General features: G+C 38.9%; 1 protein-coding gene across 2 annotated transcripts in view; it reads right to left on the reverse strand.

Moving 5' to 3' along the window:
- The window catches only part of pappaa (pregnancy-associated plasma protein A, pappalysin 1a), a 69,158-nt gene that overhangs the window by 43,380 nt on the left and 9,900 nt on the right, over nucleotides 1-15,878 (reverse strand). For both annotated transcript variants that reach the window (XM_077737575.1, XM_077737574.1), the window contains exons 3-7: nucleotides 11,287-11,432; nucleotides 10,826-11,119; nucleotides 10,474-10,666; nucleotides 9,960-10,081; nucleotides 4,810-5,311 (exon numbers count right to left, since the gene is read on the reverse strand). In XM_077737575.1, coding sequence (XP_077593701.1) covers nucleotides 4,810-5,311; nucleotides 9,960-10,081; nucleotides 10,474-10,666; nucleotides 10,826-11,119; nucleotides 11,287-11,432 — 1,257 coding nt within the window. The remainder of the gene's footprint in view (nucleotides 1-4,809; nucleotides 5,312-9,959; nucleotides 10,082-10,473; nucleotides 10,667-10,825; nucleotides 11,120-11,286; nucleotides 11,433-15,878) is intronic.

A 15,878-nucleotide genomic window follows, 5' to 3' on the forward strand; every position in this document is an offset into this window, starting at 1 on the left:
TTTTCAATTTGATGATTCAACGGAGTCGCTCAAAAACGACCGCACTGCTTCCTGTCCTGGCAACACTTGGACAATGGCGAGTTTGATGAAAGACAAACACTGAAACAAAAGGCTACAGTTAATGCGGTTTTGTAAAGATCATGTCTTTAATTTATTTCTGAAATGCCCAAAAAACGAAATATTATCACGTGTTCACACCAGGAAAATCTATAAATGCCTTTCTTTGGCCTTTTTAAGTTTGGTGTGATTCCTATTCACGACACCCCACGATATTATGGCAAAAAGTGGGTGTGGTTGAGTGGGAGGAGACCCCAAAATAAATGTAATGTGTTGATATATGAATTTAGATAACTTTTTTTCTCTTCTCTTTTTTTCATGGTGTTGACATTTTTTTGCATTTTTTAGGAAGGTTTATGCAATTTTTCGTGGGTTTACTTATATCTTTTTTTGTTATTCATTATCTTCCTACATCATAGTATTTTTTAATGTTTCATTATCTTCTACATTTTCCATATTTTTTGGGGTTATTTTCCAGTTAAACTTGTTTGTCAGTTGTAGAAACTGGGAACCCTACTTCCCATTTCCCAGTTGGATTAGATGTCTCACACCATTAATGACAGGCCCTGAGTTAACTAATGCACTGAGAGTACTAAATATATTACTTTCAGTACAAAGTACGCATAAAAAGCTCCCTATTTTAGTGATTAAATATGCTCCTCATACAACAAAAGACTTTTCTCTGGTGGATGTCTTGTGATAAAGCAAGCATGGCAGGTTTATTTATATACCGTAGGTCCAGTCCAATCAAAGTGATTTACAGTACTAAAGGAGTATAGTAGAAATGAAGACGTGACAGACTATGAGTCGGAATAGCAATCTCCATGGGGACAAATCAAATTTTGTACCATGCAATGGTAGTACAACGTAAACCTTTCATATAGATACTTTTCCTAGAATTCCTTTTCAAAGCTCTGCTTCTTTTTATATAGAAAATGGGCACAGCTTGAGCGTAGTGGGAATAGAAAAGTGAACTCTTTTATTGCTATTGGTGCTGACAGTATTGTTTGGGGATGGAATAGATGAAAGGAAAAACATTTGTGATACGTTTAAATGCCGGCAAAGAAGTCAGCCGTACAAGTATTTATCTCTGATAAGATTTCATCCTTTGGCAGATCCAGACATTGTTCACGAGAAGCTTGTCGGAAAGGAATGAAGGGTTTTTATCTTTGGTCCATGTCTAGAACAAGGTGAATAAAAATACCTTGCCATGTTTGTAAGTGTGCTGGTACTTAGATTAAGTGAGTGCTGTTGTATGTTTTGCGTGTTTATGTGAAGGGAGTGTTTGTATGTTTTTGTTTTTTGTAACAGATTTTGGATAAGAAAAACAAACGGTTTTGTGTCAATAACTTTTGCATTGTTTTCTCAATCAGGGAGTTGATATTCACTCATTGGCTGCCATTGACAGCAAGTAACGTCCAATTCATTTAAAGAGAGGCAGCCTTCTACTTTTCTGTTGTTTTTCTCGTTTATTTATATTTTTGTGGTTGTTTTTTTACCGTTCTGTTTGTTTTTAGCCTTTGTTTGCATTCTTGAAGGTTATTTTCAGTTTTGCAGGATTTCCCTTTTTGTGGCTTCATATTTGGTTTTGAAGATTTTTTTATAATACTGTTTTGGATTTTCTCACATCTTTGTGTTTTGTTTTTGTTGGGGTCGCTTGTGGTTATATCATTGTAGAGGTTTTTTTTGTGCTTTTTCTAGGTTTTCACAGTTTTTGCTTTTTTATGTCAATGCCAGCCAATGAAGTAACATAATATACTATCCTAGTGGTCTCATGAAAATTTTGGTTCAGTGGCAGTAGAGACCTGTTTAATTCTTAATCAAACAAAAACATATTTTTAAAACATTATATCAATTCTTGTCAGGAAAATATCAATAAGCTATTGTCATACAAAGTATGGCAATGTATTGCTACACACTTTGTTCTATATTGCCATATGTATGTGTTTTGGCGCTCCTATTTAGACATCTATCATCGTCAAGTGCCCTGAAAGAGTCATCTGAGTGATTTTGGAAAAAATGATAAATTGCAACGGTTGGTTTAATTGTGTCTACTGATGGCGTACCTTCATTGATCTGCATTTATTAGACCTGTCGGCAAAGGAACTGTTTGGATTCTCATGGGATAGCACGGGAATGAGCTGTCAATCCCGCAGTCTTTCCCAATTACAGAGGGTTTGTGGGGAGTTACTTCTCTGGGAGGTCCCCTCAAATCAGCTCTGAGATAGCCTTTGACCCAGTGACAGCTCTGAAACCCACATCACTGAGAGGATTAGCCTATCGACTGGGGTGCCTCAGCTGAATGGGGGTCAGATCCACCCCCATTCTCAACCCCCTAATGTTCTCCTCCATCACCTATTGGCCCTCTCCGATGATTTAACCCCAAATAGTCCAACCTTCAACCTCATGCATCTCCTCTTCATTTCACACGTCTTGATTTTGCTCCATAATTTATCTTTTTGCACTGACCTCCCAGTCTGGGGTCGTTTCAAACAAACTACCACCCATGAACGGAGGTGAAAAAAATCCAATTGCTCCTTCTGCTCCGTTTGACCCAGATCAGGTAAAAGCTGACAGTGAAGATCAATCACGGTGCACCCCCCCCCCCCCCCAACAAGGGAGAATCCTTTGTGATAAACAAGAAGCAGAAACACTGTCTTTTTTCTCAAATACTTTCCTGTTGGCATCAGGACTGTGTTTTGCAGAGCCTTCATATGTGTTCCATTTAAAATGAAGTCAATGAAGTAGTGTTTTCTTCTTTGCAATAGTGCTGTACTACTGTTGGAGCTAAACCAAAGACAGCAGTAAATAATTTTTGGAATGTCTTTTTTTCGCATTCCATTATTTTTCACTTTCAATTTGGGGGTTTCAAACCTCTTGGCCTTGTTTTGGCATGGGGGGGGGGGCATAATTCGGGAGAGAGGTATTTGAGCGTACCAAAGCATCACTAAATAGTGTCTTCAGGAAATTGTTTTTGATTGATTATGACTCCACTTTATTTACTTGATACCTATAGTGAGACGCTAGTCTTTCTAGATTATTTTTGGTTAGATTTCTTGAACCTAAATAAGAAAATATGCCAGGTTGATGACCTAGATCTTATGATAAAAGTTCAAAATGTTTAAAACTGAAAAAAGATGACATTATTTTCTAGTTCTTCAAAGCCAAATGTATCTTAAAAGTGGCATTTTTTTAGTGTAGAAATAGCTAGTTTTCTTTGTGAACAATTGTACCAAAGAATATCCTAAATTGATTTCCTGACCCATGTATTGATAAACGCCGTACCACCATATTGAGAGATAACAACCATCGAGAGCGTTGTATAGCAAATCGTATGGAGATCAACCCAGATGTTCCCATCCTACCTCTGACCAGCGACAACATTCGATGTGCACTCAAGAAGGTAAACAGTCCACCGATGCCTGCCACTGACCCCGACCGCGGGAATGCAACCGCAGTACACGGAATACACCGCAGCTTTTAAACGACCTACGTCAATAATAACGGTGTTGCGCCAAAGCCTCCCCGCAAATAAAACGCATCTCACTCGGTGCAGCCTTTAGTAGACCTTCCATCCAAAAAACCAGGAAGTCCTCGTCAGGATGCTTTATGCAACGATCATCTGGCATTACATGCATGCTCGCCATTTTGAATGTTATCAGGGCAATTTACCTTCTCGTGTGAACCATGCTGACGGCACGATAGCGGGATGGCACAACACGCATCGGTGCCACGTATAGCACAAATCTTTGACAAGTCAGCACATTCCGCGGGAGCAAAGCACTAAACTCTCACCGCAGTGCGCACATAATACTTTCAACAAGCCATCTGTTTGCCCTTCCTTCACGGAACAAGGGAAAAACAAATGTGGGCAACGATTGACCTGCGACTTTGGAATTTCATGTCCGACCGCAGGTTTGAAACTGCAAAAGTGGTGGATCGTTTTCCACTGCACTGTGAAACACAAAAATCAAAGTCTTAACAGAAATAATGTGTCTAGCAAAAAATAACTGCCATCAAAAATTACTTAAAAAGTTTGATTCCACATGTTTTGAAGGTATTTTCACTCATTGGATGTTTTTTAGTTGTTGTTTTCATAAAATATGGGTCTTAATTATAAATCTTAAAAAAGACTATGTATAAATTTGCATGGTGAATTGGGATGACTTGAAAAAAAAATGCTAAAAATCTAATAACTATGGAAAACAGCAACCAAAAAAAAACAAAGAGCTACAAAACTGATGCCTAAATTCATGGTTACACCATGAAAAACTGAAAGACCGTGAAAAACGTTTGCGTCCAAAAAGGGAAAAACAGCAAACAACGCATAAAATCGCTAAAACCATGAAAATCACAGAAACGGATCTGCAACACCTGCCAAAAATAATCCCAAAATATACAAAAAAAATCCAAAACGCCCCCAAAAATGAAAAGAAAATTAAAAAACGAGTTCATCTGTGTCTAACGATTCAAAACAGTATGCAGTAGCTTAGTTTTAAAAGAAAGTAATGTATATTTTCTCCCCCAAAAATAGGGGATGCGGACAGTATTGGTGTTAACTGATACCACACAGAATCGGTATCGGGAGCTGATATACCGATTCAACCTTAGTAAAAAAGCGCCTGTACTTTTGCAGTAATTTTACAAGGAATCCATACATGGATGGACTGTGAGGGGATGTTTGGACAAAACTCTTGGTCTTGATTTTTCACGGACAGTTGAGTGAAAAAATGTACCTACCGGGTAACTCACCTGTCTGTATATCGGCGTGACGGTTCATTGAAAAGGAGGCCGTGCGGCGCGTGGGTAAAAGCCGGGTGGCGCAGCAGGCGGTACCGCAACGGTCTGCAGTCGGCGCAGAGAGAGCAGTCCTGCTTGGACGCCAAGAGGGTAGCATCGATCTCCAGGTGCTGCTCCATGGTGAAGAACTGCACTCCATAGACTTCCTCCTCCACGTCCAGTTTCAGGGTGAGCGCCGTGTCACAGAAAACGTTGCTGGGCCCCAGCGAGATGTTGTTGCCACTGACGGTAAGCAACAGGATGTTATGGATGGCCGGTAATGCCGTTTCTTCTGGGCTGAAGAACGTGACCCAGACGGTCAGGGAGTCCGGCACCAGAGGGTGAAGGAACTCCAGCTGGAGCATGCAGCCCTGGAGCGGACACTCGGACAAACCCACGATGCCCTGCTCGATACCCGAGTTGGGGCTCCAGGTGCGGACGCTCGGTTCGCATGCCTGCTCCACATCAGGAGGGCCTGTCAAATATAAAAATATGCATGTTTTTTTGTGTTTTTATGTCATTTGTTTGCATTTTTTTTTGTTTTCTATTTTGTGTTTCTCTGGGTAACCCTGTTTCCTCGTTGATCCCAAAACCATGCACGTCAAGGTAATTGAAGACTAAATTGTCCTCAAGTATGACTATCAATGCAAATACCCATTTGTATTGTGATTGGCTGGCAACCTTTTCAGGGTGTCCCTTGCTCACTGGCTCAAAGTAAGCTTCAGCACCCCCGGCAACCCTTGTGAGGAAAAGCACTACAGAAAATGACAAAATGTTTTTTTTTCCAATTTGTGACAAATTTAGAAGCATTTAGAAGCAAAATTATAGTAGTTGTTGCATAATCCTGTCCTTTTTCATATCAATCAACATTTCTTTTAATTTGTATTTATTAGAATTATTAATGTATTATATTGTAATGATTATTTGATCAATTTTGCATTTTCATTCAATTTTTGTGTGTGATTTTTTTGCTCTTTAGTCACACTCAGTCCCCATTTGGAGCGGGCACACAGCTAACTCGCATTATCCCAAGTGACGTACGCTCACGTTGAGCGAGCGCTTTTAGAAGCCAGTGAGCGGCAGACACTATGTTCTCCCCCGATTTTCTTTTGTACACTTCCAAGCTGGCTAACGACGAAGCCATTTGCTAACCTCATTTCTGGGCACTGTGCAAAATTCCACTGTTTAATCAAGTGAACACTGAATATTCTTTCCAAGCCACATTATCTCAACACATTTATGTTTGTACTGTAACTGCGTGTGTGGCCAGAATGGAGGTAAGTGAAAAGAGAAAGAATGTGTGTGTGTGTGTATGGGGGGGGTATAAGAGGGGGTGCCAAAGTTTAGGCCGGGAGAAAAGTATTGGCTGAAATACTCGCGTTTTGCTATGTGACCTTTTGCTGCAGGCCCCATTTTCATTTAGTTTGCAAGGATCAAGAAACTGCTATTCAAATGTTTAGCGATGAGAATGTTGACATAGTAACTTGAGTTTTCAGGTCCCTTTCGAAATCGCAATCCTTTACAGCTGTTAAATCCACAAGAGAACATATTTCATTTACATTTTGAATGATTTTTTTACCACTACTTTTGACTACCATTGCTTGGCTGCCAACCCTCCTAGCTGATCATTGTAAGTGCCAAAAGTCATTTTTTACCAATTTAATCGTGCTGGTTATACATCCCATCAATTCATAGACAAACATCACCAGAAAAAATCCCAGAAAAACTTTTTTAAAAAGCAGCTTTTTCTTAAAAACTATATATACATCTACTAGAGTCAAACTAATATAACTGTGAACTACAAAAACAACAAAATCATTGGAAATTGTGCAAACGTATGAAAAAGTAATAAGACATAGAAACAGCTAAAAATATTTTTTTAAATGAGTGAACCATCATTTAAATAGAAATTTAAAAATGCATTTTTTTGGCCGTTTTTTTTTCCCACTTTATCTCTTAGATGCCTAACTCAAATTCAAAACAGCCCTTACCCAATCCATGTGACTTGTTCAAATGGACTGGGTATTTTCCACTAACTAATTTAAATTCACAGCAGAAAAATGACAAAAAAAACATATGATTGAAAATCTACCTTTGTCCATAGCACTAAAATTTGTAATACTATCGTCCATTCAAATACATGCATGACGGCAATAGTTATTTTCCTGCAACCCTTGTGAGAATAAGCAGTGTAGAAAATGAATGAATGCTTCATAAATATTGTTCTCATTATGTAATATACAGATAGATGCTAGGTTTTGCCTGAGATTTAAAAAAGAGGGGTAAACCAAGAGTGGGATATGCCCAGACATGCACACTTGTGCTTTCTAGGAAGGCTCTCTCATGGTGAATGACTCACTGTCACACACTGTTAAACACTCCCAAGGCAGACGAGATAATCCCACCGCACGCACGCACGCCCCCCGTCTCCTCCGTCCCCAACGGCGCGCAAACTTGACGGAAGCCAAAGATACTGACTAAACAGCTGGAAAATCAGTGTCACATTATGTTGCAATTGCAATATTTAGAGGAGACATTGTAATAGCTCTTAGATTTATCGTATGATGAGCAGATTAGAATTAAATGTGTCATTTTTTTGCCTTCCCATACTTGATTGTATGTTCTCGGTCCATACTGTAGCTATATTATAATTATTTTTAAATAAACGACAAAATATATACATGTAATATTCTCTCAATGGTAAAATTCTCCATTCTTCGTCAGACACTGCCATTGGTGCCTCTAGATGCCCAATTTCTTTGAACTGGCAGGGGTGGCAGCGAATGAACGTTTGTCCATTTATCAATCAAATTGAAGTTACCTCCGAATGCCCAAAAAACAACAGAAAGTGACAAGTAAAATGGAAGTGAAATGCCCTAAAATCAATAGGAAATGATTCCAAATCAACACACTTTACTGGGCATGATAATGTATTTGTATATACTATAGTATTAATGCTTTGAGTGCCATTGGTGATCTTTTACTATCATCATGTGATGACCAATCATGCTTCTAATTTTAATTTAAATGAGTTGTCACTAATTGAGATCCACTCCATTTAAACTGGGAGAACTGGCAATGAATGAACAAATGTTAGGCATTTATCGAGTACTACATTAACCAATACAAATGCTATTAATTCTTAATATCCCACCAAATGGTCACCCATTGGCTGCCGAAAGCATTATGTGTCTAGTGAAGAAACAAGCTTTGTTAAAAAAAATCTAAACAAATCTTATTTTGCACTCAAATGCAACTCTGGTAAGATTCTAGTTCTAAATCTTAATGTATTTATTCAAATAAAGCCATAATGATAGCCAGATAATGTTATGCTGCGTATGAAAGTTGACAATTGGAACAAGAAAATGGAGTCGTTAAGTAGAGCATGTTGGACATGCCCAGACTTGTCTGTGGTACGCGCATTATGCTTTAGAATTATGCAAGGTCGAGTGATTTTAAATCACCTATAGATTACAGTAGTAGACAAATATCGTGCAGCTACAGACGCCCCATTAAATTTGGATGTTTGGCCTTGTGCCAATAACGAGCATGCGCGTAAATTTGATATCATTGTCGGCAAGCACTAAAGTAGTCATTAAAAAGGTGTAATAGCGCATGAGTAATAGGTTTTGGTTGGAGAAGCATTTCAGCTTGCATACTATAAACATGAATAAGATGGCAATCATTGTTGTCATAAAAATAAATATTACTGGTACGGATTGCATGGTCATTAATTGTTTGTTTGCAGGATCATGACTAGAGAAGCTCAAAGATTTTGATTTGGTGAGGAAATATACGTTGAAATTGTAATGTCATTGTATTATGAAGATTTTCTTCATTTGGTGAGGGAAAGCATTCATAAATATATTTCAAAAACCATTAGATTTCTTCTTTTTTAATTTGATTATGTCTTTAATTTTATTTGTGGTGCTTTAGGGGTTTTAGGTATTTCATGGTTAATGTGGTTTCTAATTGTTTTTATGTTTCTTTTGGGGGTTTATCAGTTTTTCAATTTGTATGCTGTTTTAGGGGTTTTTCCACATTTTTTGATCAATTAATTATACTTTTAGACTTATAGACACAAATAAAATAAATAGACAAATAAAAAGGAGAAAAAAACCTTTCACAAACACATGGAAAATAATGTTATGTCCAATTTTTTTTAAACAATGCAACCTTTTTGGAGACTGCTATGAGAAATGTCAGTCGTATTTAAAAGAGAAAATGTTTGACTTGCACAATGAGTGTCATTTTCATTCCATAAAACCAAGAGCTTGTACTTGATGTGAGCTCTGCCAAAGTGATTCAGTGGTTAACAGATGGGACACAAAGTATTTTAACGGCATAAATACATCATTTCAGTTCAGTTCTTAGAAAGGGGATTCGCTATCGACGCACTTAAAAATACTAATCTGAAATCCCACTTATGTCATCTTTTATTGCACTCAAATCCGATGATTTTTAATGGGGGAATTTAATTTAAAACAAGGTCTTTTGACATTGTAGACTTAAGCGTGAGTCCTCCCACTCCATGAATGGTAGTACCTTAATTCCTGATCTGTTGGGAGTCGACCGAATGAATGCATGTTTCGGAAGTGAGTCATTAGCAAAATGTTTGAAAGGTTGGAGCTCTGACTCCAAACGATAATAAAACCAGATCCTCGTCTAGTTAAGCACTGATAGTGAAATAGTGCTATGAAGCCTGGAAAATAATTTTCCTATCACGATATAATTAATTGTTGATCATTCGGGGAAACATTAGAAAGCAATTATGACAGAGAAAAAACAAGTGTTAAATGCATCAAGTAGTGCTGCAACCAAAAACTATCCAGTGCAAATCAATGTAGCACAGTAGTGTTCATATTTTTGCTGAAAAGTAACGATATTTATTCATTTTTTGTACCGATTATCCTCACAAGGGGTCACAGGGGGTGCTAGGGCCTACCCCATGCAACTGTGGGCCTAAACTGTTTGCCAGCCAATTGCAATACAAACAAGTATTTCATGCACAGGTCTACCTATGGCGAAAGGTACTTAAGTCTCGAAAATTTAGACAATTGGGCAATATTTATCACCATATTTTACAGAAATAGTACAGGATATAAAGGTGACTGGTAATTTACCTTCGGCTTCGAGCGGAGACCAGTGTCCAGAGGGGGCGCACGGTCTCGGTGACGATGAGTTGGAGGCGTATTGCAGCAGAACTTCCCCCTCAGTGCATTTATCGCACACTGATCCCAATTCTCTAGGAAACACAAGAGACAAACACAGAAACCAAACTTAGATACAGGCCAAAAAACATCAAATGGACTCAAATAAAAAGTTTTTGGCCAAGAGTGTTGCTCACTACAACATGTGCAATGCTCCAAAAAAATTCAGGGCTTCTTATAATTGTGAAAATCATCATTTAAAGTGAATGAATTCAGATATTTTTATCTGGACACAACCCAAAATCTATAATAAATATCAATTTGATCATAGCCGCCATCATTATATATTAAGAAACAGTGTTTCTATTCTATATTGTTCGTAATAATGCATAATAAATGCACCCCCTACTCCTTAAAAACGTCAAAAGTCAAAGTGACTTGAGGCTAACTAATTCAGGGGATAGGTTACCTATCCGGGTCATTTCACCTGTCGTAAAAGTGTCCGGAAATGGGTGGGAACCATTCCAAAGTGATAGATTTGTGATGCTGCTCCACAACCTGAGGGGGCATCGCCACTGGGGGAGGTTTGGAAGCAGGTTGCCACGTCTGGTAGACCAGGTCCAGGTAGCAGTGCATTCGGGCCACTTGATTTAAAGTGAAGGAGTCCGTACAAGAGTCATCTGTCGGTAAGAAAATGAAGAAATTGTATAACAAGTGGGACTAAAACAGCCATGCTTTTAAGATGCTCTAAAAAAAACTACATATATTGCATTCAGTCATTGTACTATTACATTACAGTGTGTACTGTCAATGGGCTGTCATTGACAGTGCTTACTCACCTGCATAACTCATGTAATTGTTGAACGGCGTTTGCGTGAAATGCGGAGATCCGCACGTTTCATTTCCCGGCTCGGGATCGTGGCAGCCTTTAAACTTGGGCGTAGGGTTGGTATCGGCACACAGATCTCCAGTCTCCATGGAAGGTTCGGTCTCCAAACATGCATCATTGCACGACTCGATCTCGGAAATCCCTCGAAAGACGTGGTAAAGGCCCAAACTGTGACCGACTTCGTGAACCATGGTGTCCGTGTGGATGAAAGTGCCATAGAAGGATGGATTTAGCACGATGCCACCTAAAAGAGGAGAAATTACATGATCAACGACGGACAGACAATTTTCGTATTTTTTATCTGATTCTTGTATGTAAAAAGGTAAATTAAAACATATGCGCAAACAATACATAGACTGGCTTGTCAGATAAGTGTAGAATCTTTGTTCATGATTGTGCATGTCATCCAACCTAAATGTGTAAGGGCTTCTTTGTCCCAGGGCCATGTGGCGACCCCCGCAAGATCTTCATCAGAGGAGTTGGCAAAGAAGACGTTCAGGTGAGTGGAGCCATCCAGGCGCAGAACCTCTTTGAGTTCTTTCACGTCCAAATAGGCCCTGGAAATGACAGTGAAGGCACATCAAAACAAGCTTCTTTTTTTTTTTTTAAAGAACATAAAACTACTGTACAAGGAAGTAGGAAGAATAAGAGGATTATGTCATAAGAATGGGAAGGAACTCATTGGTTGCTATTGGCAATGATAGATGTCCTCTCCATTTTGATTGGATCTCAGTGAAATCTGATTACTCAATGCCAGCCTTCCAAGTTGAAGTCATAGCTCAATTTATCACATTGAATTAATTGAAAATATTGTAATAATGTAAACTAAAATTCTAAAATTCTACATCATAGATGTCAAACCCAGCAAAAGTAAATAATACATGTCGAATTTTTGTTTCATGCTAAAATATTGTACTCTTTTTAGTAAATAGAATTAAATTTCAATTTCCGCGGGCCATAGTGTGGACACCTCTGGTCCATAAGGACACTCAGAAAACATTCTTTGTGTCTAAGCTGCAAAACAGTCCAGCTTTGGCAACAAACAAACCAAAATTTGCATGGGTCAAACGGAGAGGAAATCGCGGCATGTCGATACGTTTGTCACAGAAGAGCAAGAAGCCAATAAATGGCAACCCAAAACAAGTGAGACCGTTCATTTCCCCGATTTGTGGCAATCCCGATAGCCAAACCGCAACTTCTCGCGAACATCATGGCGACATATGTTTCACGTTGGGACGCCGACCAGTTCAATAAAACATTTGGTGATTATTTAGTTTGAATCCTCTGATCCTCTGAGGCGTTCGTCATTTTCGACAAGCCACCAATTAATCGGAGTGAAGTATTGTCTTCAGATGTGCGGCCCGGCATTGGCTAAAAAGGCGGCAACGATAACCGCGTACGTTCCGCCCCGTGATAACTCTTATCGTCCAAGTATAACAGTCGTTGGTTTAATTAACAAATTAAACCCTGGCAGACAATATCATAAAGAGCAGCCAATCGCTAGTGTCAATAATTGAACACATCTGCTGGACCTTTGTCATCTTTTTTTCTTCAAAACAACACGGAACACAACATACGGTTGCAAGTGAGATTTCCTCGTAACGTTCAGACCAAGTACGCGGGATCTGCTCGGTTTCTAAGACCCGTGTTTCTCTTTACAACTTCAGTGTTCTTGTATAAGGAACTAATTGTATTAATATCAACTGGATTGAATTAAACTAATAGGTTGCCATAAAAGGAAATGCAACAGAATGTAGGCTGAATTTAAGATTCTTGCGTGTGATATATTAAATGATAGTCATCATTTACTGCTGTCCATTAAAAAGCAGACCTAAATAGACTCGCGGGGCATCGTTTGGACACTCTGATCAGAGCGATATGGATATTTATATTTTAAACGGCCACCAAATTCAATGACTGCTATGTATAATTCATAGACAGCCCTAAACCTGCTTAATAAAACTTTGAGGGTAAGCCTGGAGTCAGCAAGGCATAAAATGGCACATTTATTAGACTCTGGTGGGCGATATAACTTTGATATTTCGAGCGGGTTAACATCGTAGCCCTTAAAATAATGGTTTGTATCCCGTTAAATCTCACTCTCAGTCTCTGCTCCATTTTGAGTCTCATGGAAGAGATTTCAGAATTGGGAAGGCTAACCACAGCAAGCAGAAAGAGTTAACAGGATAAAGCGGCTGGCAAAAACGCCCCCAAGTCTCCAAAGTGCTCGCTCTTCACAGTGCATCGGAGTAACACTCTTAGAACTTTAGCATCATCTTCCCTGCATCCTCTTGCGATTTAACGACTGAGAGTGAGGAACTCTCTGGCGGAACGTCCAAAAATAATCCGAAAATCCGTTATCCCGTCCGGTTAGACTAATGACGTAAAAGGCTAGGGTCGTTTACCTCCCCAAAAGCGCAGGTGAAATCTCGGCAACAGGTGTTTTTATAAGTGTGCCGGGGCTTCAGAAGGGAAGTACAAAGTCCTTGTATTTACGAATAAGCACTCCATTATGTTTTATGGGACAGGGCCTAATGGTTTAGACGACCAACTGTAAAACACTCGAGTCAAGGGCCTGGGAGATTAGCTAAATACAGCAGAGAGAGGGAGTGGCAGAGAGAGAGAGAAGGGGTGCTTCAACCATCCATCCATCAATCAATCTGTCACGTCGAGATGTATTGACTTGAAATTAGTTGGCTGGGATCGGCTCCAGCACCCCTGCAATCCTTGCGAGGATAAGTGGAACAGAAAATGAATGGAAAGGTAAAATTCCCATACCTCGGCCAATCGATTCCTTTATTAATGATTGCAATTCCCCTTATTAAGCGATTAAAAAATGTATAAATGCAACACGGCACATATTTACTCACATAGGGCACACTTAAAAGTCAAAAAATACGTAAAATCATGAGAAATTCACCCAAAATCTTCAGAAAGTGACCGTAATTAAACAGGAAATGTTTAAAAATGTTCCCATTTAAAACAGATTGGACGTGTCACACTGTCAATGAAAGCCAACATGAAAAAAAACAGGCAGAAGTATTAAAAAAATGAAAATTCACAATTACCCTACAGCTCAGGATATCAGTAAAGTATACCATAATTTAGAAGAAATCTATGAATAAATCAAACAAGTAGTCAATTGAAGGATTATTCTGAATGAGAATCTCACTCTCGCCCCTGTTTTTCATTCTTTTTGGTATGCGTCAAACTCCGCGCCCATGTGTCAAATAGCCAGGAGATTTGGACAGTGAGAGCCAGTTGTTGATGTCTAAATGAAGTAAATTCTCCGCCGCTTGATGAATGAGCTTTGAATGATGACTAAGCTGGAAGAGATGTCAAGCCCTTCTGCTTTTACTCAGCCAGCCTTGTTGATTGTGCCGCAGCTTTTGCAATGGCAAAAACCTTTCAAATTTCTAAACGCGACTTGTCCTACACTTTTTCTCAATTTCACATAATTCACACAGTTATTTGCCAAATTTGTCCAATAAGTAAAACAAATTTGGAGGAAAAAAACCCAGCCCACAAATTATTACTATTCTTTTTCAACTGAAAAACTGTTTGGTGGTTGTTATTTTTGACCAAAACTTTTCTTCAACTTACCCCAAAATAAACAGGAGGTGAGCTCAAATATAACAGGAAGTGAAATCATCTGAAAATTACCCAATATCAACATAAAGTGGCCCAGAAAATTACCTGTAAATGACTGAAAATTGTCAAAAAGTGGCAAAAAATTTCCAGCCAAGAAATGCACAAAATTCTATTGGAAGTTACCAATAAAAAGAGAATAGGATAAAAGTATACTAAATTATCCAAGCTTCAGCTTCAAAACCTTTAACCCTCACAAAAAAATCAAAACGATCTACCAATATTACTAACAATAATACTACTGTTTTTGTATACTGGAAAAAAAAATCTCGCACTGGGAGGTTTACAAAGACCTTTTAAGAAATATTCCAAGTATCTACAATCTCTGCCAGCTTGGCCATCATTTACAAGCTGCAACTGTAAAAAAAATAAAAAGATTTATGAATGTCTGCGCATTCTCAAGTAATCACGCCAAATGCGGCGATCCGTATGTTCGCGTGCCGCACACCCGGAAGATGACATTAAAAAAACGTTCCTAAGGAATGTTTTTCATTGGAAAATCCAGGCTCCCTCACCTTCCCGAAGAAACCTGTCTGCGTGGTTTCCTGGGGAGGGCGGCACGTCTACAATAATTTCCATTGCTACGAGCGAAAGTCATTCTGGTCTGGCTTTCCTGACCTCTATTTGCCTTTACACTGTTTACAATCTCACTCTTTCCAAATCAACGGCCGCCTCCAATCAAGACGGCTTAATTAGGACCAGTGGCTACAGGAAACAAAGTCAGAGAAGGTGGGGGAGAGAGGCGAAGAGAAACGTATACTACACGCACGCAAAAAAAACCATCCGGATGGCTACCGGCATTTGTTTTGCCGCGCGCGTGTGCGGAACGCTGATTGAACCGGGCCGGGGTAAGATTGGACGAGCTGCCCCCGAGGATTTCCCAGGCCACACAGGCTGGGAGTTGAGTTACAACTCAGCCGCAAACCAAAACAGGGCTCCTCCAGCTCAAGGCAATTTTCAATTCAAGACTTTTTAAGGCCGTTGGAAATTAAACTCAACCCTTTCAAGAACACTAGTCTTAACCCCTCCATGCCCGAGCTTCTATTTGACAAATAACCTTGGAAAGTAGGTATTAGTCCAAAGATACCAATTCAATTGGAAACATACAGATAGTAGTAAGAAAACCTTAAAGGGATTTAAATTGAAATTATTGAAAATAAATGTTATGGGTATTACATTTGGAAACTCATTTATTTTTAATATTTTTCTATAATATGTTCCTAAAGGTTGTGTTATTCCTGTATTTTATAATATTTTTCTTTATTTCCTATATTTGTTTATGTTTCAAACCTTTTGGAATTTGTTTTTAAATAAGGATTTTACAATATTTCATGAAGGGTTTTTCATATGATTTT

Source organism: Stigmatopora nigra, chromosome 17, assembly GCF_051989575.1.
Source record: "Stigmatopora nigra isolate UIUO_SnigA chromosome 17, RoL_Snig_1.1, whole genome shotgun sequence".
NCBI classification, from domain to species: domain Eukaryota; kingdom Metazoa; phylum Chordata; class Actinopteri; order Syngnathiformes; family Syngnathidae; genus Stigmatopora; species Stigmatopora nigra.